This window comes from Monodon monoceros, unplaced genomic scaffold, assembly GCF_005190385.1.
Source record: "Monodon monoceros isolate NGI ecotype Baffin Bay Population unplaced genomic scaffold, NGI_Narwhal_1 Super_Scaffold_5, whole genome shotgun sequence".
Taxonomy (NCBI): Eukaryota; Metazoa; Chordata; class Mammalia; order Artiodactyla; family Monodontidae; genus Monodon; species Monodon monoceros.
Window position 1 is genome coordinate 112,421,887 of NW_021703782.1, and position 22,422 is coordinate 112,444,308.

At 62.5% G+C, this 22,422-nt stretch overlaps 1 protein-coding gene across 3 annotated transcripts; it reads left to right on the plus strand.

Moving 5' to 3' along the window:
- The first annotated feature begins 259 nt into the window (after positions 1-259).
- Positions 260-20,538, plus strand: RABL6 (RAB, member RAS oncogene family like 6). Of its 3 annotated transcripts, none has more exons than XM_029203162.1 (16): positions 260-626; positions 6,795-6,929; positions 8,200-8,247; positions 10,528-10,580; positions 11,523-11,614; positions 11,764-11,904; positions 12,476-12,581; positions 14,053-14,156; positions 16,268-16,587; positions 16,796-16,946; positions 17,593-17,646; positions 17,831-18,046; positions 18,128-18,350; positions 18,706-18,877; positions 19,657-19,715; positions 19,827-20,538. In XM_029203162.1, the coding sequence occupies exons 1-16, from the start codon at positions 497-499 to the stop codon at positions 20,019-20,021; spliced, it is 2,199 nt and encodes a 732-aa protein (XP_029058995.1). In that variant the 5' UTR covers positions 260-496; the 3' UTR covers positions 20,022-20,538. The 3 variants fall into 3 exon arrangements, with proteins under 3 accessions (XP_029058995.1, XP_029058996.1, XP_029058997.1); XM_029203164.1 differs by lacking the exon at positions 260-626 and adding an exon at positions 6,257-6,425 and having other exon boundaries at positions 19,827-20,534; XM_029203163.1 differs by lacking the exon at positions 17,593-17,646 and having other exon boundaries at positions 262-626; positions 19,827-20,531.
- The last annotated feature ends 1,884 nt before the right edge of the window (positions 20,539-22,422 follow it).

The following is a 22,422-nucleotide window of genomic DNA, read 5'->3' on the forward strand; positions in this document are numbered from 1 at the left end:
GCAGGGGTAAGAGTGAGTAGGGGGTCCGGGCGGGGATGCGGACGGGGGTCTGAGCTGAGCTGAAACCCTGGGGGCAGTTCGTAAGGCGGGACTGCGGAGTCCAAAGCCCCGCACCTACACCGCCCGGCTCCAGAGCGCACCTCCGCGCGCCACCCGCCCGTGGCCCTCGCGGCGCCCCGTAGCCGCACGCCCCGAGGCCGCAGCGCTCTGCGCACGCGCACCCCTCCGCGCGCCGGACTCCTGTGGCCCTCGCGGAGCCCCGTAGCCGCGCGCCCCGCCGAGCCGGCGCCAAGATGGCGGCGCTGACGAGCGCAGAGCAGCCGCGCCGGGGTCCGCGGGGGACGAAGCTGATCCTCCGCGGCTGAGCCCCTGAGCCGCCCTCGAGGCAGGCGCCCGGTCGCCGGGGCCCGGGACATGGTGCGATCCGCGCCGCGCAGCCGCCGCCGCTGCCGCTGAACTCGGGAGCCGCGCCGGGCTCGGACGTGGGAGCGGGAAGATGTTTTCCGCGCTCAAGAAGCTGGTGGGGTCGGAGCAGGCTCCGGGCCGCGACAAGAACATCCCGGCTGGGCTGCAGTCCATGAACCAGGCGCTGCAGAGGCGCTTCGCCAAGGGGGTGCAGTACAACAGTGAGTGTAGCCCGGCGTGGGGTTCCTGAGGGGGCACGTGGAAAGTGGGGGCACGGGTGCAGCGGGTGCCGTCCCGCGGGGTCCGCAGGCCCCAGCCGCGCCGTCCAGGACTTGTGGTAACCGGGGCGGGCCTCGCCCGGGAAGCGCTGGGGGACCCGTCGCGCTCCGAGGGCCTCGCCGTCTGTGTGCAGGTGAGCTGAGCCCTTACCTGTGCCGGGCACGTTGCGGGTGCCCCAGGGGCGTTCCCTTGGGGTTGGGAGGTGATGCGGGCCGGAGAGGAGGTCCTAGAGGACCCCAGGGCCAGAAGGTGGGCCCCTCGGCCCGCGGCGCTCCCCTCTGACCTGTGGGTCATTCCCGAGGAATGCTGGTACGGTGGGACATTCGAGTGAAATTGGTCTAGGCGGTTCCTCGTGCGTCTGCGGTACCCTCATTGGCCCAGGTGACCTCGTCTAAGAGGGATTCTTACATAACGTGGGGAGAGTCTGTGGTGTATGGCGCTTCTTAAAGTGGGTGGTGGAGCTCTCCAGCCATGAACCGCGGGGTCACCCGCAAGAGAAGAGAGCGGAGGACTCCGCCGGCTTCGGTAGTTTGAACTATGGGATTTTTCTTTGTAGACTTCGAACCCCATTTGAAGACGGAATGTCAGCTACACCGCACGTTCTTGCCCCCCCCCCCCTTTTTTTTTAAGAAGCATTTGTAAGGGATATATTTAGAAAAGCTCCAGAAGGCACAGGCTTTACTCTCTTACTTGTTATTGTAGAGATTTCTTTTCTCCTACGGGAAAGAGGAGTTATTTACCAGATGCCCTGAAAGCCCAGGTCGTTTCCAGTCCTCAGTTATAAATTATGTAAATTGTGTAGCTCCTAGAGGCTGACCATCCTCTTGACCTCTTTAAAGTTTTTCCATCTTGCTGTCTTTTTGCTAGCAGTATTTAAAGATTTTTTAATGTTGTTCTCTGCTTTTAAATTGTTTTCCTCTTTAAGTATTTCCATATATTGCTACAAGATACTGGACATTCCTCCCTTTGCTACTTTCAGGGGAGCCTTTCAGTCTCTGTGATGACCCAGATTTTGGTAACAATGTACCATATTAAGAAACTGATTGGAAAGACTTTGGGTTTAAAAGAGGGATCGTTTTGCATGTATTTTACCCAATTTTGTGTGTATTTCTCTCACATTCCAAGAAGAGAATAGTAAGTCAAAATACTCATTTACACAAGTCTTTACAATCCACCTTTAGTTCCGTTATTTAATTTTATTATTTATGGGATTATTTTTTAAAACTTAAGCTTAGTCCTTTGGAAACTGGACCTGAAAAATGTTCACCTTTGGAAAAGCACTCCCTGGTGGGCACACCCCCTGGTCCTGGGTGGGCGGGAGTAAAAAGTAGAAAGGATGGGGCTTCCCTGGTGGCGCAGTGGTTGAGAGTCCGCCTGCCGATGCAGGGGACACGGGTTCGTGCCCCGGTCCGGGAAGATCTCACATGCCGCGGAGCGGCTGGGCCCGTGAGCCATGGCCGCTGAGCCTGTGCGTCCGGAGCCTGTGCTCCGCAATGGGAGAGGCCACAACAGTGAGAGGCCCGCATACCGCAAAAAAAAAAAAAAAAGTAGAAAGGGCATTGGAGTCCTTCCAGAGAAGAGACCCGCCTCAGGAAGTTGGGGAGAGGGGGGACAGATTCTGATCTGGAACAAAATGAATGAAAGGTGGTGCAGTTGAGAGAAACGGGGTGCTGTGCCCACAGGACATTTCAGGGTGATGCTGCCCCTGTAGTTGGCTAATACTGCAATTTTGAAACTTAAAAATTTTTTTATTAGTCAGTAGAATAGAACATTTCTAATATTTATTTCCCAAAACATCTTACTTAGGAGAGCAAACCAGCAATTTGATAGTTAGACTCAGGACTTTTATGGGTAAGAGTTGATGATGGTCTCTTACAGAACCTTGTCCTCCTGGGGCAGATAAGTCGTTTTCTTTTAAATTGCTATGACGATGAGAAGTGACACCCATGCAGAGTCCCAGCATACACATCCCGTTTAGAATCAAAACCCAAATGAGACATTGGACGTTGTCCATGGTTTGGAAGTCATTCGCGTGTTAAGTGGAAGGATGCTACCTGTGTTGGTCTGCTCTTTCTACCTGTGTTGGGTCCAGTGAGGAGGCACCGGTCTTGTGCGTTTCGCCCAGAGTGCCCTTGCTCCAGGCTGCATTCCTTACTGAGAAAGCCTCCAGACGCTGGGACAGCCGGAGTCCTGGCCAGTCGGATTTCAGTGCTAGAACTTAAAATGGAGTTAAACACTTCCTTGCCAAGAAACCTTTGAAAGGCTGGTTTCTGGGTAAGAGAGCTTTTTCTTTCGGAAATAAACAGCTGTGTTTGGCAAACTATTTGACCTGCCCCAGCAGGGCCGATTTGCAAGTTCCTGAGCCTTTGCTGCCCGTGATCTGCCACGTTTTCATTTATAGGTTTTCCTTCCCTAGTGTTCATTTACTTAGCAAATATTTACTGAGCGTAGATCAGTTAAAACCCAGACGGCAGTCTCTGCCTTGTGGAGCTTCCATTCTAGTGGGGGTAGAAAGGCAGACTGTGGGCACTAAACATGATGAGGCGGTAACCATATCACCCATCTGAAGGGTGGAGGAATGGAGCAGGGTGGGGGCTGGGGTTGGGACTTTACGAGAGCGGGCCTCGCGGAGAAGGGCCGAGGGGTCACGGCGGAGCGAGGTCAGGAGAGAAGCACGGGGGACTAAGCCGCAGAAGTGCGGCCCTCACACCATCCTGGGGACTCTGTGAACGGGACACCTTAGAGGGCTCTGAGCAGAGGAGCCACTGCTGCGGTGGGGGTGAGGGGCTGCCCAGGAGGAGGTGGCCAGCTGGGCGTGTGTCTAGTGACCCCTGCTGGTGGTACGGAGAAAGGGCCTCGTTGGATTTCAGTTGTGCCTCCTACAGAGTGATCGATTGCATCATTTGCATCCAAGATAAACCATACTTTTTTTTGTTGTACGAAAACACAAAAACAAGATTCCCTATCTTGCAGGAAATGTGTGGCAGTGTGAGTGAATTACTGTTGAATCAGGGAGTAGAAGAGATTCTTGGGTCCTGTATTAGATCCCTGTGTCTTCTGCGTTGTAGCTTTACTTAGAATAAAAGAAAAGACGTAGAATAGAAATAGAGTTATTCTGTTTAGTAAAACGCCTGGCGTAAAGCGCCACATGCTTCCTAAGTAAGGGCTCCTCATCGCTTCTTGGGGGAATCTTAATTACAGGTTTTTCAGTGGATCACTTACTTAGCTTATCTGAGCCAGTGTCCAAGGTTCTGAGATTGATTGGACTTTTTAATTTAAAAGTAGAGGCCAATTCCTTTTTTTAATGGATGAAAGCAGGTCATTTTATTTCTGACGTTGTACAGTTTCTTCTAATTAACTTTTTTGAAGAGTAAATTTCAAATTTTAAAAGGATTTCAGTTGAAGAGAGAGAAAATTAAGACTTTTCATTCTCAAAGCAGAATAGAAAACAAATATCAATACATGTTAAAATTGGTAAAGATATAAAAGAAGGAAGCAGTTCTAAGATTATATCAAGACTCTGGACAGACAAGCCGTGTTTGAAAAAAGAACCAAAGATACCCTCCAGAAATGAAAGAGCAGGGTCACGCAAACAAAAAGCTGGCAGGTGGGCGAAGCAGCGTAATAGCTGAAGGTGGAGTTGGCACCTGGCAGGGGGATGCGGGCCCAGAACTGAGCGATGCCCACACACATGTGATCTGAGTCTCAGAAGGAAAGAATAGCAGGGGTGGAGAAGAGGTAGTTACTGCAGAAATGCAGGCTAGGAGTTCCCGGAGTTCCCGGAGTACGTGAAACTCCAAGAAACCCAAGGCCAGAGCTTTCAAACTCCCAGAGTTGGACACATCATGGGAATTTCAGGACAGCAAAGTCAAAGAGGAGAGTTGTAGAAGCGACCAGTGCAAGCAGAGGGACAGCCAAGAGCCTGACAACACGCTGACAGTGATGGTGGTGGAGACGTTCCTGTGGGGAAATCCTGGTCGGCCTAGAAATCTACACCAAGTAAGTGAGTGCGATTAAACCCCTCTCCGGTCTAAGTTGGACAGTTTCTGTGCGAAGGTTCCTGCTGAAATAAATCCCGGAGGAGGTACTCCAGACAGATGGAGAGGGAGCTCGGGAGATGGAGGAGGTTTGCAAGGCATGGGTCAGCACGGAAATGGGTGAACAAGCATCATGACTACCGTGGGGAACGCAGAAGGAGGAGCCAGACGCTAGCAATCAGCGTGTAACCCACGATGGCACTGACCAGAGTGTGTTTAAGTGGGAGCCAAGGACATGTGTTAACTTCAGACTTTACTGCAGCAAAGGTGTGTGTTAAAGATTTAAGAATAGAAATAGATCTCAAACCCTCCAAATAAATACCAGGCAAAAGGGGAATAAAAGAAAACCCTTGTCCAACATGAAAGAGGCAGAAAAGAGGGGAGGGAGCCCAGCAGTGACTGGAAATGATTGCACGTGGCGCTCGCCCAACGTGGAAGAGGCAGAAAAGAGGGGAGGGAGCCCTGGCAGTGACTGGAAATGACCGCACGTGGCGCTTGCCCAACATGAAAGAGGCAGAAAAGAGGGGAGGGAACCCCGGCAGTGACTGGAAATGATCACACGTGGCGCTCACCCAACATGAAGGAGGGCAGAAAAGAGGGTAGGGAACCCCAGCAGTGACTGGAAATGACCGCACGTGGCGGAGGGGGTTACCCGCCGCTGTTGGCAACCAGGGAATGTGAACAGGCAGACGCACCAGTGAAAGAGAGACTGCGATTTGATTTCTTTCTGGCTGTGTGATGTGTAAGAGACACGTCCAACACACGATGGCATAGAAAGGTTGAAAGCAGGGTCGTGGAACCAAGTGGTGGGTCAGTATCAGCCACGAGAAAGCCGCACCCGTGGGGTTCTCGTGCCGGAGCTATGGGGACTCACACTGGGTGCAGGTCAGACAGCCAGCCGGGCGAGAGAAAGACTCAGTGAAGAGCAGGTGTCTGCGCCCAGCCCCGCTCACACCAAGGAGCGTTCCTAAAACCGACAGTCCGAGCAGACACCCAAGGATATGTACCATAAAAACCACATTCTGTGGCCACAGTGAGTAAAACTGGATGGGAATAACAAAAAAGTACAACTTTTCAGGGGAAACTTAAAAATATTTCTAAGTAATTTATGGGTCAGAGAAGTATGTGTAATCCAGTGATAATGAACAGCCCACATACTTGTGCTGGTCGACCCGAGAATACGGTGTGAAACCCAGGAGAAGAACAGGATAAACCTCAAGAAAGTAAAAGGAAGTAAATGACAAAGAAAAACGCAGGAGCAAGTGGTTTCTAGGAAGGGCCAGTGGAGGCGTCCAGCAAAACACACAGGGCGTGTGTGCGTGACTGGTCGAGTAGACGAACCTCTGGGAAGGTTAATTAAAAAGACAAAACAAGTGTCCGGGAGGATGAAGAGTGCGCCGCAGCAACCACGAGGTCTAGAACATACGATGTCACGGGTGACTTTGTGCCGGACATTGAACACTTAGGAGACGGCGCCCTAGAGGATGACCGGGTGAGAAACATGGAGTCCACGCCGGCCCTGCCAGGTGCCCGGTGCCAGTGGGGGAGACGCTGCCCCCAGCCCTCCACGTGCACACGCTCCTAAACACCGGCTGAGCAAGCAGAGTAGAATCCAGGCTTCCTGTTGTCATCCCAGATGTGGTCTTGGAGCCCCGCGTCCTGCAGAATCCTGCCCCGAAGATGCCAGGGCTCTGGGAAAGGAGGGTAAGAGCGGACATGGGAATCGTGGGGCCTGCAGAGGTGAGCACAGCCTGCCCCAACCTGCCCCACGGGCACCCAGCTCTGGAGCACTGCGTTCCCGAGTGCAGAGTCCCGAGGTCGACCACCTGCCCCGGAGGAAGTCCGTCGGGGGCCTGGGGGAGAGCAGGGCTGCCGGTGCCCCGAGGGAGCGAACGTGTGCCCACGGCCTCGTCCCTCCGGGGGCTCCCGGCCAGCCCACCTCACCCAGCTCTCCTGGCTCGCCAGCCACACTGGCCACGTCTGTGCACAAGAAGCCATGCGTGGACTCGCTCGGGGGATGAAAGTTTGCCTTTTGCCTTGACTGTTTGCCTCATCTGTGCTTTCTCCCTGCAGTGAAGATCGTGATCCGAGGGGACAGGAACACGGGCAAGACAGCCTTGTGGCACCGGCTGCAGGGCAAGAAGTTCGTGGAGGAGTACATCCCCACACAGGAGATCCAGGTCACCAGCATCCACTGGAGCTACAAAAGTGAGGGCGGTGGGGGGCGGGGGGCGGGGCTTCCGGGGCCTGCTGGGTAGGGGTCTTCCTCCCGTCGCCCTCCCCCAGCCTGGGGTCGTCACTGGAACACCGCACACGCGTGAACTCGGTGGCTCATCAAAGCCGCTTTGGGGTGGCCCTGAAGTCCCCTGTCCCGTGGGAGACTCGGTCCACCTGGGGAGCGGGGCCAGAGGCCCGGACCTTCGGACGTCCCGGGGCAGAGCCTCCGGGCAGGGACCATCCTGGCCACAGCGCGTGCTGGGCCCCGGCAGACAGAGGCCCCTTGGGCCTTGGAGCCCGGCTCTTGGCGGCAGTTGTGAAGTGCCAGTCCCCACAGGGTCCTGGGAGGGGGTTTGCTGGCGAGATTGCCTGATGGGCAGAACACACCTGGCGGCCACCCGGCCGTAGGCAGAATGGCAGGCACCTCCACTCCGCTCCTGGGGGACAGCGGCCACGGGGCGCCCTGCTGGGAGGGAGAGAATCCACTCTGCGTGCTCAGGAGCCAGAAAGCAAACGACCTTTGAGCCATTTTAAACATTCCTTTTCATTGAAAAAAACAATCCAGCGGGGCAACAGCAGGACACACGGGCCTTTGTAGTAGTTCCGACTCGCTCCTAGGGACGGCCAGGCCGCGACGTAGGACAGCTGTGTGGATTCGTGCTGCCCTGCCCACCAGCTGCACAGGGAAGCCTCACCCCCTAGGGCACCCCTTCCCGGTCTGGGGTGAAGTCGGCGGGGACAGCGCACTTCTTGTGCCCTGCAGCTTGGTGGCAGGTGCCCGGCAGGTGCCCGGCAGTTGCCCGCCTCTCCCCTTTCCCCACGGAATCCCTGGGGTGGTGGGTGGACCCGCTGACGGCCCGGGCATGTGCACAGGCCCTGACGCCAGACTGGCCCATCCCAGAGCCTGCTGCCCTGGCCCCCCGCAAGCAGCGGAGCAGAGGCCTCTGCCAAGGAGCAGGGCAGAATCACTGGGACTGGGCCTTCCCACAGAAGCCGGGGGGCCAGCGGGGGCCGGGTTCAGGCTGGGTGCGAGCCTGCCCCAGGGACCCTTCGGGATACGGGGTCGTGTCAGCGGAGGAGGTGTCCAGATTGTTCCCTGCCTTCCAGGGAGGGGGTGTCCTGGGCACAGCACCCGCCAGCCTGGGCGGGAGCAGGGGCCCTTGGGGAGGCGCCGAGTGGGGACAGTGACATCCGCGCGGCCCGTCTTTGAAACCGGAAGTTCACGCTGGATGCTCATCTTACTATTTCCCCCCTGTTTTAGCCACTGATGATATCGTGAAAGTTGAAGTCTGGGATGTAGTTGACAAAGGTAAGTCAGATCCTTCTATGAGTGCGCTTTTCTCTTTCAAGCTTTGCTTGTGCTGTGGAGGAGGACAGCTGTCCTCTCTCCCTCGCTGGCGGCCCCTCCTCTGCCGCCTCCTGGCGCCTCGTTCCCTTGACTCTGGTTCCTGGGCACAGGGGCCATCGGAGGCCTGGCTCTGTGCTGACCGTGCCGTCGGGTTCCGGGTGTGTGGTCCAGGATGGAGCGCCCGGTGCTGACCAGTCGGGGCACCATGGTCTTTGCTCTTGAAACACCTGTTCCACCCACGTGAGCTGAGCACGTGGCCATGGAGGGCAGACACGGACCACACCCAGAGGCTCTGTGAGGCTGTTCAGGGAGCCCTTCCTGCAGCACCGTGGGTGTAGCAGCCCACTTGTTCCTGCCCCTGGGCCCAGGGCCAAGGGTCCTTGGCTTCTGAGGTGGCTTGAGCTTTTGGGGACCCCAGCACGCACACAGACCCCAAACGGCCTTGCCTGTGTGCAGGCAGGCCGGGGTGGGGGCGTGGCACGTTCGCCCCCAGCGTCTCATCCCATTCATCTCCTCCTCGCACACAGGCCACAGGCCCCTCCTGTGTGATGCTCGTGTTCCTTCCTGGGGCCAGTGCCCTGTGCACACCGTGGTCTGGCCTCGCAGGTTTGACCTCCGACCCCCAGGCCCGGCCTCGGACCCCGCAGGCCTGCTATAGCTCCTCCCGTCCTTCAGGGACAAAGGGACGTTGTCTTCTACGAGCTTGCGATTTCTGGTGCAGGACACGCGCTCTCTCCCACACCACGTTCTTTGGAGGTGGGTTTGGGTTCCAAGGACCCATCGAGCCAGGTGAGGATGCTGCTACCCTGGGCCCGAGCACCATGCTGGGGTTACTGCCCCCAGGAGGCTTTAAACCCCACGGGGCCTGGAGGGGCCTCGTGCTCCAAAGCGTGCTTGCACTGCATCCTGTGTGCGTGTGGCCGGGTAGCACTAGGAAGCAGCCCCTTGCAGCCCAGCCGCCAGCCCGGATGTGAGGGGGAGCCGTCGCTCGGGCCAGGCTGCCCTCCGTGCCCCGGCACATCCCTCACGCCTGCCGCGCGTGCCTGGCTCCGACTCCCTGGGTCTGCACTCATTCGGGACGGGATGCACATGTCCAGAATGGGCTCTGTCTTTGCTGACGGGACCCCTTCCATGCAGCAGCATGTCGTGTCTTCAGTGGGGGGAACGGCCTCATGGTACAGAGGCAGGCACTGCCCTGTTCTGGGAACCTCCGAGCACCCCACTTCCCACCCATGGAAGGGCAGTGATGGGCTGGCCACAGTTCCCTGGGTGGCTGTTCACCACAGAGCTCCTTGCGGCGTGGAGAGGAGGCTTGCTCGTGTGCTGGCGGCCAGGGGCAGGAGCAGCATTCCGTACGAGCGTTCAGCATCCCCACGGCTCCGTCATCTGGTGCCTCTCGGGTGGGAATCTGCAGAGTGGGAAGGAAACGTGCCTTCTCTACCACCCTGACTGGTCCCCTGTTGGACACGGTCCGAGGCTCGTCCACAGCAGCAAAGGGCATCGAGTTGGAGGGGGGTGGCAGCGGCTGAGAGATGGTGCCCCTCATGGCGGGCGTGGGCGCGGCATAACTCTGGCTGCCCGGCCCTCCCCCCAGGAGCACCAGCCCAGGTTCCGCTCTGCTCGCAGCTGGGCGGTGGTGGCACGTCCTGGGCTTCGGCCACACCTGTCGGCAGTCGTGGTGCTCGGGCCTCGACCCCATGGCCCCAGGCATCCACTGGGAGGGCGCGAGGTGGCCAGCATCTGTTGAGCTGGGGGCACCTCCAGAGACGGGATCAGAGGGTGGTGAGAGGTTCTGGGAGAGGCTGTGGAAGAGGCAGAGGGTGGCCTTCTAATAAACGAACCCCGGTTTGTTGGTTTCACCCAGCCCGCTGCTCTGAGACTGAGGGCCCCGGGACCCTAGGGTGACGAGTGGTCCTTTCTCCCCTGTCAGAAATGTCTGAGATGGAGGGAAGGGAGGCTGGGCATGGGAGCTCTTACTGCTCAGGTGGTTCCACGGCTTCCTGGCCCCAAGCCCAGCTCGTCCACCCTCAGCACCGGCTCAGGGAGCCTCCGTGGCCTCCCTGGGGCCCTGGCCGTGTCCTGCCCTAGGGTCCTGGCGGCTCCAACCCCAGCCCGTAAGGCACCTACTGGAGGCGGGGGCAGGGACATGGGGGGCAGTGGGACACAAGGAGGGGCTGCTACGCCCTCAGGCCATCCTTGGGCCCAGCATTTCCACCCCGTGACTTTGTGTCTTTTCTTAAGGAAAATGCAAGAAGCGAGGCGATGCCTTGAAGATGGAGAATGAACCCCAGGAGGTGAGCTGCATCTGTTCCCACGTGGCCCACTATTTCGGGTGGGGGGTTGTGAGCAGGCATCTGTTCTTCAGACCCCTCTGCCTCCTGCCTGGCCCGGCCCTCCTGAGGACTCCGTCTGTGCTGGGGGACTCAGGGGGACTCAGTGGCCGCCCCCGTGCTGCCCTTGGTCGCGTTGGGGTGGCTGGGGTCACCTGAGCTGCTGCTCTGTGTCAGGGATGCCCGCCAGACCCTACTCGGAGTTGGGGTGACCTGAGAGGTATTTAGGTGAAGTGACCAAATTTTATATCCGTGTTACAAAGGCCTCAGCCATTAAAAGCATAGGCATACCTTCAGGTGTGGCCCCAGGCACACGTGGGCCTGAGTGTGGCTCCGAGAGGGCTCTCACCACGGCCGCCACCTCGACACAAAGAATTCAGGGGCCAGCTGCAAAGCTTTCTGACGGCTTCCAAGGGCCCTTCTCTCCGCGTCCTCCTGTCCATAGACGGCCTCCTGACGGCGGGCAGCCTTTAGGGTTCCCTTTTAGGATAGGAAGATCCAGTGACCGCCTGGCCCAGGTCTGTGTGGTCTTTGTGGGCATGTTGCCACCGCCCCCAGCACCGCAGCCTCCCTGGTGTGTGTGCTCTGGAAGGTTCTCTGGGACACACATCCTCAGCTCTGCAACGCATTTCTTCAGCTCAGTTGTCCCAGCAGTGGAGCGTCTGTGAGCCCCAAGGTCAGGACGCTGCCAACGGCCAATGCGGGAGACCCTCAGTTGAGGGCAGGCACGATGTGGCCTCCACTCCAGATAACCTTGTGTCTATGTTTTTTCTCCCTAAAATGAAAATAGCCATTGTCTTTTCAGTTGTAAAAGTCCTGTTCAGCCTTTCCCAGGAGCTGGCGGGTGCTCACCTGTGGGACCTGGCCTGGGGCACCGTCTCTGAGGCCCGATTCCCCCATCCCTAGGCGGAGTCTGAGATGGCCCTGGATGCCGAGTTCCTGGACGTGTACAAGAACTGCAACGGGGTGGTCATGATGTTCGATATCACCAAGCAGTGGTAAGGGCGCTGGCCCGCGAGGGCGTCCAGGAGGGCACTCAGTGCTTCTTGAGGGCTGGCCGTGGGCAGTGTGCACGCCGGCCATTCAGCCATGCTGTTCCCTGGGGGCGGAAGCTAAGGCGGGTCTCTCCCCACATGCGCCTCCCAAGGACCTTCAACTACATTCTCCGGGAGCTTCCCAAAGTGCCGACGCACGTGCCTGTGTGCGTGCTGGGGAACTACCGCGACATGGGCGAGCACCGCGTCATCCTGCCCGACGACGCGCGAGACTTCATCGACAACCTGGACAGGTGGGTGCCAGCTCGTAGGCGCGGCTGCTGCGGTCGGCCTGTCCGCCTGGGACGCTCCTGCTTGCGCCCTCCTCTGCCTCGAGCCCTGGCCGCCCACCCAGCTGCACGGCCCCGGCTCCCCAGGTGCGCCAGCTCTCCCGGCTTCTCTGCCCCGCCTGGCCCACACCCTGCTCCTCCGGGATGGGGACGCAGACCTGGAGGGTGGGGTGTGGGCGGGCAGGACCGAGGGTGGGCACCTGGCTTCCTGGCACCGAGCAGTCCCAGGTGCCAGGTGGGGGCGGCCTCCCTCCATCTCTGAGGCCGGGGCCAGGCACTGGGGATGGTGCATCGAGGTCCTGCCAGGGCAGGCAGGCAGCACCTTCCTGGTCCAGGCATCCCCTGGTGGGCGCCCGGCTAAGCAGAGCCCTCTGAACTTCAGGTCTCCGCCTGTGGACCGTGAGCCCGTCACCCACAGGAGGCGACTCAGCCCTGCAAGGGGGTGCTGGCGCCAAGGGTGGCCCGGCCCAGGGGGCCAGGCCACGCCGCCCGCTGCCACCACCGTGTCTCATGTCTCCGTGCTTTTCATGAACAGGCCCCCAGGGTCTTCTTACTTCCGCTACGCCGAGTCCTCCATGAAGAACAGCTTCGGGCTCAAGTACCTGCACAGGTTCTTCAACATCCCATTCCTGCAGCTCCAGGTGAGCCCTGCCGGCAGGGTGCAGGGGGTGGGGCTTGGATATGCCAGGGCCGCTGTGGCGCAGGGACGGGGCCCGAGCGGGCGGGCAGCTTGGTGGTTTGGTTGGAACGAGGCCATCAGTTAGGATACCGTGTGCGGGTGCTGGCGGCCCCTGGATGGCCCACCCTGTCCCTCCCCTTGCCTGGTGGTCTGGGACCTGGGCCCTTCTGGAGCCATGGACCCACTAGCTGCGGGAGAACATGGGTGTCCTTGCACGTTCTTCCCGGGAGCTGTGACCCTCTGCGCTGACCCCTGCTGGGGCCCTCATGTGTCCGTCCTCACCGAGGAGGTGCACTCGGCCCCGGCACCCAGATCAGGACGCCTCGGATCCTCCCTGTGGCCGTGCCGCTGTGTCCCCGCTGTGGACCTGGCCCCTCTCTGGCGACAGGTGCCGGGATGGGCCCGAGAAGCCCCTGCCCTCCTCCCCCTACTGTGCAGCCCTTTGCTCTTGGCGTTATTGACCTTCATATTTGGGAACAGTTGTAGGTTTGCAGAGAGCGCAGAGGGTTCCGTGCCCCGGTTCAGTTCCCCGATTGCAGCCTCATGTTTCCACGGTGTTCCCATCAAGACCACAGAACCAGGCTTTGTCGGCACCTCCCGCCGGCCCTCTGTCCTGGGCCTCACCCAGCCCACCCCACACGTAGTGGTCACTCTTCCTCGGCTGCGCTGGGCTGTGACAGTTCTTCAGACGTGCCTGGCTCAGGGTCTGTCTGACCTCAGATGGGTGATGGGCTTTTGTGCGCGAGACCCCAGAGGTGACTGCCCTGCTCATCACATGGCGGGGACACGTGTCACCCACACGGCTTGTCACTGGGACATTGACCCATGGCCCTTCTCCAAAAGGATGTAGAACTTACTCGGGCGAGCGGCTGTCTTTCCTTTCCTCTAGCCTTCTTTTGAAGGGATGAGGCCTCTGCAGGCCAGGGCGGCGGGCGTTTTCAGGGTGTCCAGACCTCGCAGACGTGCTGGCCACCCTTTCCTGGGTGTTGATCCACGTCGCCTGAAGGAGTCCCTTTAACTTTCTGTCCAAGTAAAACGTGCACACAAATCGCAGGAAAACACCCGCAGCATGGGTTGGGGGGTGGCATCGGGCAGGATGGAAGCTGGAAGCCGCTGCTGGTGCTGAGCCTGGGGCTGGCAGGAAGCGCGTGGTTTTCAGCAAGTGTTGGGGCTTCTTACACTTTGGGGTACCTTGTGTGAACAGGGCGCTGTCTCTCTGGGCGGTTCGCTCGCATCACGACCTCTGCCCCTGGAGCCCTGCAGAGCAGCCGAGGCATCATGCCCCCCTGGGCGAGGCCATGCGGGCTCCCGGCTCCAGGCACTCAGCTTCAGGTGGTTTTGTCCATCAAGGGCCCGCCGAGAGGGGCGCCAGGCTGAAGGGGTGGCTCACTGCAGCGACGGTCCCGGCTCAGGTGTCTGCTTCCTTTCTGTAGAGAGAGACGCTGCTGCGGCAGCTGGAGACGAACCAGCTGGACATCGATGCCACGCTGGAGGAGTTGTCCGTGCAGCAGGAGACCGAGGACCAGAACTACGACATGTATGTCGGCCGCGGCTGCCCTCAGCGTTTAGACCCTGCAGGCGGGGCTCTGCGGGCAGGTGGCACGTGCGCCCTGTGGGCCAGGCCTCCCTCTGAGCTCGGGTGTGCGCTCAGCGGGCCCGCAGCCTGAGTGCCACCCACCCGGGTAGATCTGTCCGCGTGGAGGTGTGTTGCTCAAAGAAATCGAGTCATTTCAGCTTTGAATGTGGTCCAGGCCCCATGGGAAGGGGGCGAGGGTGGCTCTCGCCACGCTGTCAGGCCTCAGCTCTTCCTGGGAAGCAGATACCGGGCCCCTGCTGGCCCTGAGGATGTGAGGTTGGACACCCCAGGGCCCTGCCGCCCCCGCCCACTGAGCACTTCGGGCCCGGCCTGCTTTAACCGGGTGTGACGGGCACACAGTGTGGCCGGCAGTTCACGGAGGTGCTTCTGCAGCTGCTGTTCCCAGACAGCTGCGTGCCTTGCGGGGGTGGAGGGAACACGGCGTGCAGGCCCGGTGCGGCTGTAGGCGCTCTAGCTGCCCGGCCCCCGCCTGCCTCTGTCCAGACCGGCCCGCCTGTCGGCCACCTGGCATGCAGAAGGGGGAGCCGCTGACCCGGCCACGTGTCCACCGCAGGCCCCAGCAAGACCGGCCACCCTGGCGTTTTCCAGCCGAGGCCCCGTCCCTGTTTTGACATAGGTTTCCGAGGTTGATGCCAGTGGAGAGAGCTCCTTGACCTTGGGAAGGCGTGTTGGGTGGGAACGAAATCTCCTGGCCCTTGATAGTGGAGGAAGGGGCGTTGTCCTGCCACTTCCAGCAGGATGGCCGAGCGGGCGGGGAGCAGCCCCCGGGCAGGCCCTCCTCTGCCGTTGCAGGGTCTTGGGGCGCCCAGAGCAGGTAGCAGTCCCGTCCGCCTTCCACAGCTCGTGGGGGAAGGCCTAACCCTGAACCACCCCTAAAAACAGGTGCTTCCTTTGTTTTGTTGAATTATCCAAATGTTGGGGCTGGGGGGTGGGGCGCAGGCTGCTGCCCCACCTGTGCTCACGGCCTGGAGCACGGGCTCTGGCTACGGCCCAGGCAGGACCCTCGCACCTCCCAGCTGCCCCAGAGGGACTCGAGGAAGGGCCTTTGGGTCTCCCGAGAAAGATCCAGCTGCTGGTCCTGGAACAGAGAGGGGGGGGCAGCAGGAGTTATTCTGGGGGGGGGGTTCACCTGCTCCGTCTGCCAGGCTGGCCTCGCTGTGGACACCACCCTGGGGCTGACCAGCTCCTGCAACGTGTCCTCTGACGGAAAGCTTGGGCGCCCGGCGTCACCAAGCATAGGGTCCCTGGTGAGGTGGCATCTGGAGCCTCCCCACAGCGTCCGCCCCCAGCCAGCCCCCGGGACCAGGCCATTGGAAGAAGGCGGCGCCATGTGGGGGCTCAGCTGTGGTGTCCCTGTGACCTCCCCTGAGCAGCTGGGGGACCGGACGAGGTCTGGGGCAGATCCGCTCCCAGCCTGTGCCAGGACCCAGTGCCTTGCCCGTCCTTCCTCCCACCCCCCACCCCCTCGCCCAAATACCAACCTAGAGGTGAGGCCGGCCGGCCCAGACGCCCCAGCCCCCCGGGACCCTGGCCCACAAGCACAGGCCGGCTCTCCATTCCACACCTTCTGTTTGAAAGCCCACGCCACGGGAGGAGGGCCCTGCTACAGGCCTAGGTGACACCAGGGTCCTCAGCCAGTGGGACGGTTGGGCCCAGGCTGCCCGGGTCTAGGCCCCTCCCTGTCTGGGAGGGTTGCAGCCTGTCCCTGTAGGTGGGTTCTAGAAACAGGGTCAGGGGGCATAGGGCGGGGGCACAGCAAAGCCTGCCTGTCCGCACACGCGCACCTGCACACGCGCACCCTTCCCCTTGCGGGAAGAGACTCCCAGCCAGGGTTTGTGTTCGCACCTGTCACCCCCCGCCCTGGGGGCGCTTGCAGTGTTTGCCACCAGCCTGCGCTGGGAAACCTCCTGGAAAGGCAGGTAGGGGCTCTGAGCCTGAGAGCGGGGACACCCCGTCCCCACCAGCACAGCAGTAGCAGCCGCCTCTGAGGAGCCTCAGAGGAGGAGGCGCGGGGAGGTGGTTTTCTCACCCCTTGCCCTGTTTGCCCCCAGCTTCCTCGAGATGATGGAGGCCCGCAGCCGTGGCCACGCGTCCCCGCTGGCCACCAACGGGCAGAGTCCATCCTCGGGCTCCCCATCTCCTGTGGTGCCTCTGAGTGCAGTGTCCACGGGGAGCTCCAGCCCCAGCACACCCCAGCCGGCTCCGCAGCCGCCCCTCCAGGCCCCCTCGGCTTGCCCGGGGCCCCCCTGCCCCTCGGAGGCGCCGCCAGCCCCTGCACACCCCCTGGTCCCCGCCGCACCCCCACGGCGCAGCATCATCTCGCGGCTGTTCGGGACCTCGCCGGCGGCCGAGGTGGCCCCTTCACCCCCAGGTAGGCCCCAGAAGCAGCCCTTGGGAGGTGGGGCACAGCCCTGTCTCCCTGGCCCCGGGAGCCCTTGCTGGCCAGGATGGGGTCCCCCTTCTTCCTGCTGGGCAGGCAGCCCCACAGCCTAGCCACACAGCATCCTGCTTGTGGCCCAACCTGGGGTGGACCCGGCTGGGCTGGGCGCTGGGCAAGAGTTGGTGCCTGCTGTCCACAGAGCCGGCCCCAGCTTCAGAGGCCCCGGCAAGAGTCCAGAACGTGGAGGACTTTGTTCCTGACGACAGTCTTGACCGCAGCTTCCTGGAGGACGTAGCCCCCCCAAAGGATGAAAAGAAAGTTGGAGCCAAGGTCCCGCAGGACAGTGACAGGTAAGGGCGGGGCCTGGGAGGCAGGCGGGTAGCTGCTGCCGTCCTCAGCCTTGGCCCTCGGCCCGTCAGGTGCGGACTCTGCTGCCTCCCTGGCACTGGGCGGGCGGAGGGGACAGGCACCCCATCTGGGCTCTGGGGACAGAAGCAGAGCTGGGCCTGAGGAGCTGAGGGAAGGGCAGCCTCACACCTGCAGGGGGGAGCAGGGAGCCGGTGACCCGCCTGTCGGCGGCATCTTCCTGTCAGTGACTTCCTTGGGCTGATGCCGCTTGAGAGCCTTGGCCGGGTGGAAGGAGGAATCCTGGGGCCAAAGAGCTGCTGTCAGCTTCTCCCGCAGCAGGTGGCCGGTCAGGGCCGCACGGGAGAGGCTCGAGGCCCGGCGCACACTCTCCCTTCCCAGTGCTGAGCCCGAGTGAGGCCCGCCGTTCCGCCTCCACCATCACCGCGTGTCCCAAAGTGCAAAATACCAGGCCGAAGCCAGCACTGTACCCCTGCCAAGGGAGGGCCCCGGCATCACTGAGCCCCTCATCACCCTGGGCCCCACACCCCTCACCCCACCGCCCCACGGGAGGGCACCCACTTCAGGTGTCCACCCGCGGGCCCCGCCGTGGCTTCCCGCCGCACAGGGGCATCTCTGTCCTCTCCTCAGCCCACCTCACGCCTGCTCTCCTGTCGACCTCTGCCACAGCTCTGCTGCAATGTGGTGGGTCCCCTACACAGGACAGCCCCCAAGGCCACCCTCGAAGTGTGTCCCCCTTTGCTGCGTCCACGCAAGGGTGGACAACCCCGCCGTCAGGGCCCTTGCCTGGCACAGAGCCGCCTGGTGATCAGGGTGGGCGCTCCATACCCCACTCGTGACCTCTGACTGCCCTGCCTGTCCTTTGCAGTGATGGGGAGGCCCCAGGAGGGAACCCAATGGTGGCGGGTTTCCAGGACGACGTGGACCTTGAAGATAAGCCGCCTAGTAGGCCCCTGCCACCCACGGGCCCCATCCCCAGGGAGCACATCACTCTGTCCAGCGAGGAGGAAGAAGAGGTGGCGGCAGGGCGCCACGAGGCCACCGTCCTGGCCCCCCAGAAGTGCTCTGAACCAGGGACCAAACGGTATGTTGGGGGTGGGAAGGAAGGGGTGTCCCGCGGGGGAGGGCAGCCTCAGGCTCCGTGACCCTCCTGTGTGTCCTGCAGTTCCTCCACGAAGGCCTCGAGGCCACACCAGGATGCAGCTCCCAAGGCCACAGAGCCCCACTGGCCAGGCGGCACCGAGGGCTCCTCTCCGGGGCTGGAGGACAGGGGGGACAAGCAGGTGTCATCAGAAAGTGACCCCGAGGGACCTATTGCTGCCCAGATGCTCTCCTTCGTCATGGACGACCCTGACTTTGAGAGTGACTCAGATACTCAGCGGAGAGCGGTGAGGACCGATCTTGGCACCACGCTGCCTCCGAGTCCAGGGCGGGGGGTGGGTGGGGAATGGCAGAAAGGCACGGGAGGCACGAGAACGCAGCAGGGGTCTCGCGGGGCGTGAGTCAGGGCAGCCTGGCTGAGCCGGGAGGGCTGCCCCGTAGGGGGCTGCGTGTGCCAGGCCCAGGCTGCCCCCGTTCTGGGGAGGATGTGGTGGGGGACCTCGGCGTCACGGCTACCCCACTCGGGCTGTCGTCACTCTGGGTGAGCCCATGGTGCGGGGCGGCACAGGAGCCGCCTTACGGAGTCACGGGACAGGGAACTGGGGAGAGGCTCAGCGGCCCACCTGCCCGCTCCTTCTCCAGGGTGAGTTCCCGGTGCGAGAGGACCTCTCGGACGTGACAGATGAGGAAGCCGGCCCTGTCCAGCCGCCCCCGCCCCCCAAACCCCCTGCCCCCTCCTTCAGACTGAAGAACGACTCGGATCTCTTCGGGTTGGGGCTGGAGAACACAGGCCGCAAGGAGAGCAGCGAGGAAGGTAGCTGCGGGGCGCCACGCCTGCCCCTCCCTCCCCATCCAACAGCGTCGTCGGCACTGGTGACTTGTACTGTGTCCCAGCCAGGGGCCATGTTTCTGACCCCCTTACCTGTGCCTTTGAACCTGGGGGCCCCAGAGCACAGGAGCACAGGGGCGCAAGCAGCGAGGCCATCCCGCGGGGCCGGAAGCCCAGTCCCTTCTTTTTTCTCTGTCCTGCTCGGGGTCCAGCTGTGTTCTGACGACATCCCGGGCTTTCAGGCCGGGACCGGGCTGGAAGGATGGGCAGCTGAGGCAGCTGACCGAGTGGCCACAGGGGAGGCGTTTGGCGGCGTGGGCAGCGCTGCTGCAAGCTCTCCTGAACCCTCAGTCCGGCCCTGCGTTGCTGAGCCCCCACGTGCTCCATGACGACCCTGGCCAGCTCCACCGCTCCCTGCCTCATCCCCAGCCTCCACCCTGGGCAGCTCGAGCCCAGCAGCGTCACCTGGGCCGGTCCTGGAACTGCCTGGTCCCCAAAGTGGGGAGGAAAGGACCTTCCTGGGCCTGTCTTGGTGCTGAAGTGGCGGCCCGTGCGGCTCCTGCTGCCTTTGTAGCCAGGGCCCCACCCAGACCCAGGGCAGAGGCCTGAGGTGCTGGGCGTTCACTCTGGGCTGTGCTCACGCTGGGACCCCGGCTCAGGACCTCTGCTAGACCCGCCCACTGCCGGGCTCACCAGTGCGGGAGGCCCGGGGAGGGCCTGGCCTCTGGTCCACGGGGAGCTGAGGCTGCGTCTTATCCGTGCAGATAAAGAGGGCAGGCCTCCCTCGAAGGAGAAGAAGAAGAAGAAGAAGAAGGGCAGAGAGGTACACACGCTCCCTGAGCCCTCCTGGGTGCCCCTGGGCAGCGTGGGCCCCAGGGCGGGCCCAGCTCTCCCAGCCCCCGGGGTGACGCTGCACGTCCCCCCCGCCCCCCAGGAGGAAGAGAAGGCCGCGAAGAAGAAGAGCCGGCGGAAGAAGAGCAGGGACCAGGCGGAGGACAAGGGTCGGGAGGAGCGGCGGCGGCGGCGGCGGGGCACAGAGAGGCCTGCGGTCGACGAGCTGGAGGCCTTCCTGGGGGGCGGGGCCCCGGGCGGCCACCTCCGCGGGGGCGGCGATTACGAGGAGCTCTAGGCCTGGCGCGCAGACCGCAGGGCGCTCCGCGTGTGCTGGGGGCGCTGGGCCTGCCCTGCGGGGAGGGGCAGCCGGCCCCCAGCGCTTCTCAGGGATGGGACGGAGGCCGAGGAAGCCCGTGAGGCTGTTTGCAGGGGTGGGGCGCTGTTCCCATCGCCTGCCCGGCCCCTGCTTGCCCTCGGCGCGCCGCACGCACTCACCCAGGCCCGCTGCATGCAGCGGCCTCCGCTTCAGCTGCCCCGACTCTGCAGACCTCTGGTCCCCAGACCCTTGGGGCACCTGTGCGCAGAGGGCAGGCGGCGCTGGTGCGTCCCTGGGGGCAGCTCTTTCCAGGCACGGCGACCGGCTTTGCACCCGCACCTGAGCTCGGGCGTGCGCGGGCCAAGCGGGGAGGCCCACAACACTCGTATTCTTTTGTTGTCCCTGCACACCACTCGGACCATAAAGCTCCCCTGTTTTACTGCGCACCTGTGTATGCTGCTGCGGGGCCCCTGCCCGGCTGGGACGGGTCCACCTGCCCCCAGCCCCCGGTCGGCGTGGGTGGGCAGGAAGGTCCTAGCACCCTACCTTCACGCCCCGGAGCCCTTTTCCCCTGAGGGATGACTACCCTTGGGGGTAGGAAGCCTCAAGCAGGCCCAGCCCTCTGTGTGCCATGCCCTATCCAAGTGGGACCAGCACGGCCACCATCCTGTGTGCCCGGTCCAGCCCTCTGAGGGCAGCTGTGTGTCCCTGCTCCCACCTGACACCCAACCCTAACCCCACACGCAGCTCCCCGCCAGCTGTCAGCAGGGCCCTGCCCTGCCCCCAACCCCACAGGTGCCCAGAGGACTGCTCCCTCCGAGGGCGTGCAGGCGGAAGCGGGGCCTGGTGGCTGGGCCTCCCCCTCCCCAGTTCCCGTGCCTAGAGAGCTTCGCACCCACGAGGCCGTGGGCCATCGGTCACTGGGCAGGTGTTGGGGGCTGGACCCCAGATACCTTAGGGGCTCCCTTTAGCCCGGAGTTTGTGAGGTCGACTGTCCCTGTAGTACCTGCTAACGTGGGGACCACACTGACCTGAAGCTTGCCCAGGGCCCCTCATCTGACGGACCCACGGTGTGGCAGGCCCCGGCCTTCGGAGCCAAGGGCATCGGTGACCTGCCCCTCTGCCAAGCTAGAATATTTCCTGCTCAGCATCGTGTGTGGGAGGGGCCTGGAGGGAGGCTGTCACCATGCAGTTCATGGGTGTGCAGAGCTGCCCAGAGCAGCAGCAGCCTCTGGACATTGGAGGTGGGGAGCGCAAGAGCATGCCCTTGCATGGGGAAGCTGGACATCCTGGGGACAGGAGGCTGCAGGCACTCAGGTGGTGCCCATCTGGACCCAGGTACCTGGGGAGGGCTTGGCACCTCCAGCACTGCAGCACAGAGGCCAGCAGGGTGGGGAGCCGCCCATCTGCTCCTGCCCGGGCTGAACCGAGGCTTGAATTCCGGGAGCTGTCTGCTGTGCGGGCCAGGGCTTGGGCTTCCTCCAGGCTTCAGCTCCAAGACCTGCCAGGCCACCAGCTGCCCTTGGGCAGGTGTCCTGGAGATGGGGGCTGGCAGGACCGGCCAGGTGCTCCCTGGGCCCGGGTCCCCTCGTTAGACCCCAGGCCTGCCCTTGAGGCTGCAGAGAGCCCGTCACCTCGCGCCCAGCCACAGCCCCAACCTGGAGCCAGCGGGGCACACGCGTCCCAGGCCCACGGCGCGGCCCCTTTAAGTGCAGTCCTGCCAGTCGCCACTGGGGGCAGCACTGAGCGGCCCGGCGGCCTCGCGCCGCTGCCTGGAAGCTTCTGCTGGTGCCGGGGACGCGGCGGCAGCGCGGGGGACGGCAGAGCTCGCCGGGCCTGCGCAGCCCACCGGGCAAGGTGGGGGAGCACCGCCCAGGTAAGGGGTCGAGGCCGCTGCCCCGCGGGTCTTTCGCAGGTGCGGCATCTGCAAGGATGGGGGTGCCGCCCCTGGAGGACGCCGGCCCCCACCCGGGCGCTCGGGGCAGGGGCCGGGCTGCTTGGCGGGGAGGCCACCCGCCGGGCTTATTAGGCCTAGGACCCCGGCGAGGGCGGACTGTCCCATCCCCACGGGCAGGGGTGTCGCCCGGTCTAGCTCCTCATCACATCAGCACCAAGGCCGGGCTGTCACCTCCCTGGGGCGGAGCCTCACACCCCGTCATCCAGCCCCCAATTCCGGCCTAGCTTTAAGATGGAAGGGAGTGGGAGGGGGTGGTCCTGCAAACCAGGGGCAGTTGGGGTGCGCCTGAGTCTGAGCTGGGGGCAGGCACTGGGCCTGGGTGGCCTTGACCCAGGAGGGCAGCCCTGCCGGCAGGAAGCCCCGGGCACACCCGGGACACAGAGGGTCAACCAGACCAGAGGTCCTACCAGGTGAGGACCCCGC

Coding starts and splice junctions, on each gene's coding strand:
- RABL6 (XM_029203162.1), top strand. CDS start 497: ATGTTTTCCGCGCTCAAGAAGCTGGTGGGGTCGGAGCAGGCTCCGGGC. Junction 627..6,794: donor CAAGGGGGTGCAGTACAACA/GTGAGTGTAGCC, acceptor TTCTCCCTGCAG/TGAAGATCGTGATCCGAGGG. Junction 17,647..17,830: donor CACAGCTCTGCTGCAATGTG/GTGGGTCCCCTA, acceptor TGTCCTTTGCAG/TGATGGGGAGGCCCCAGGAG.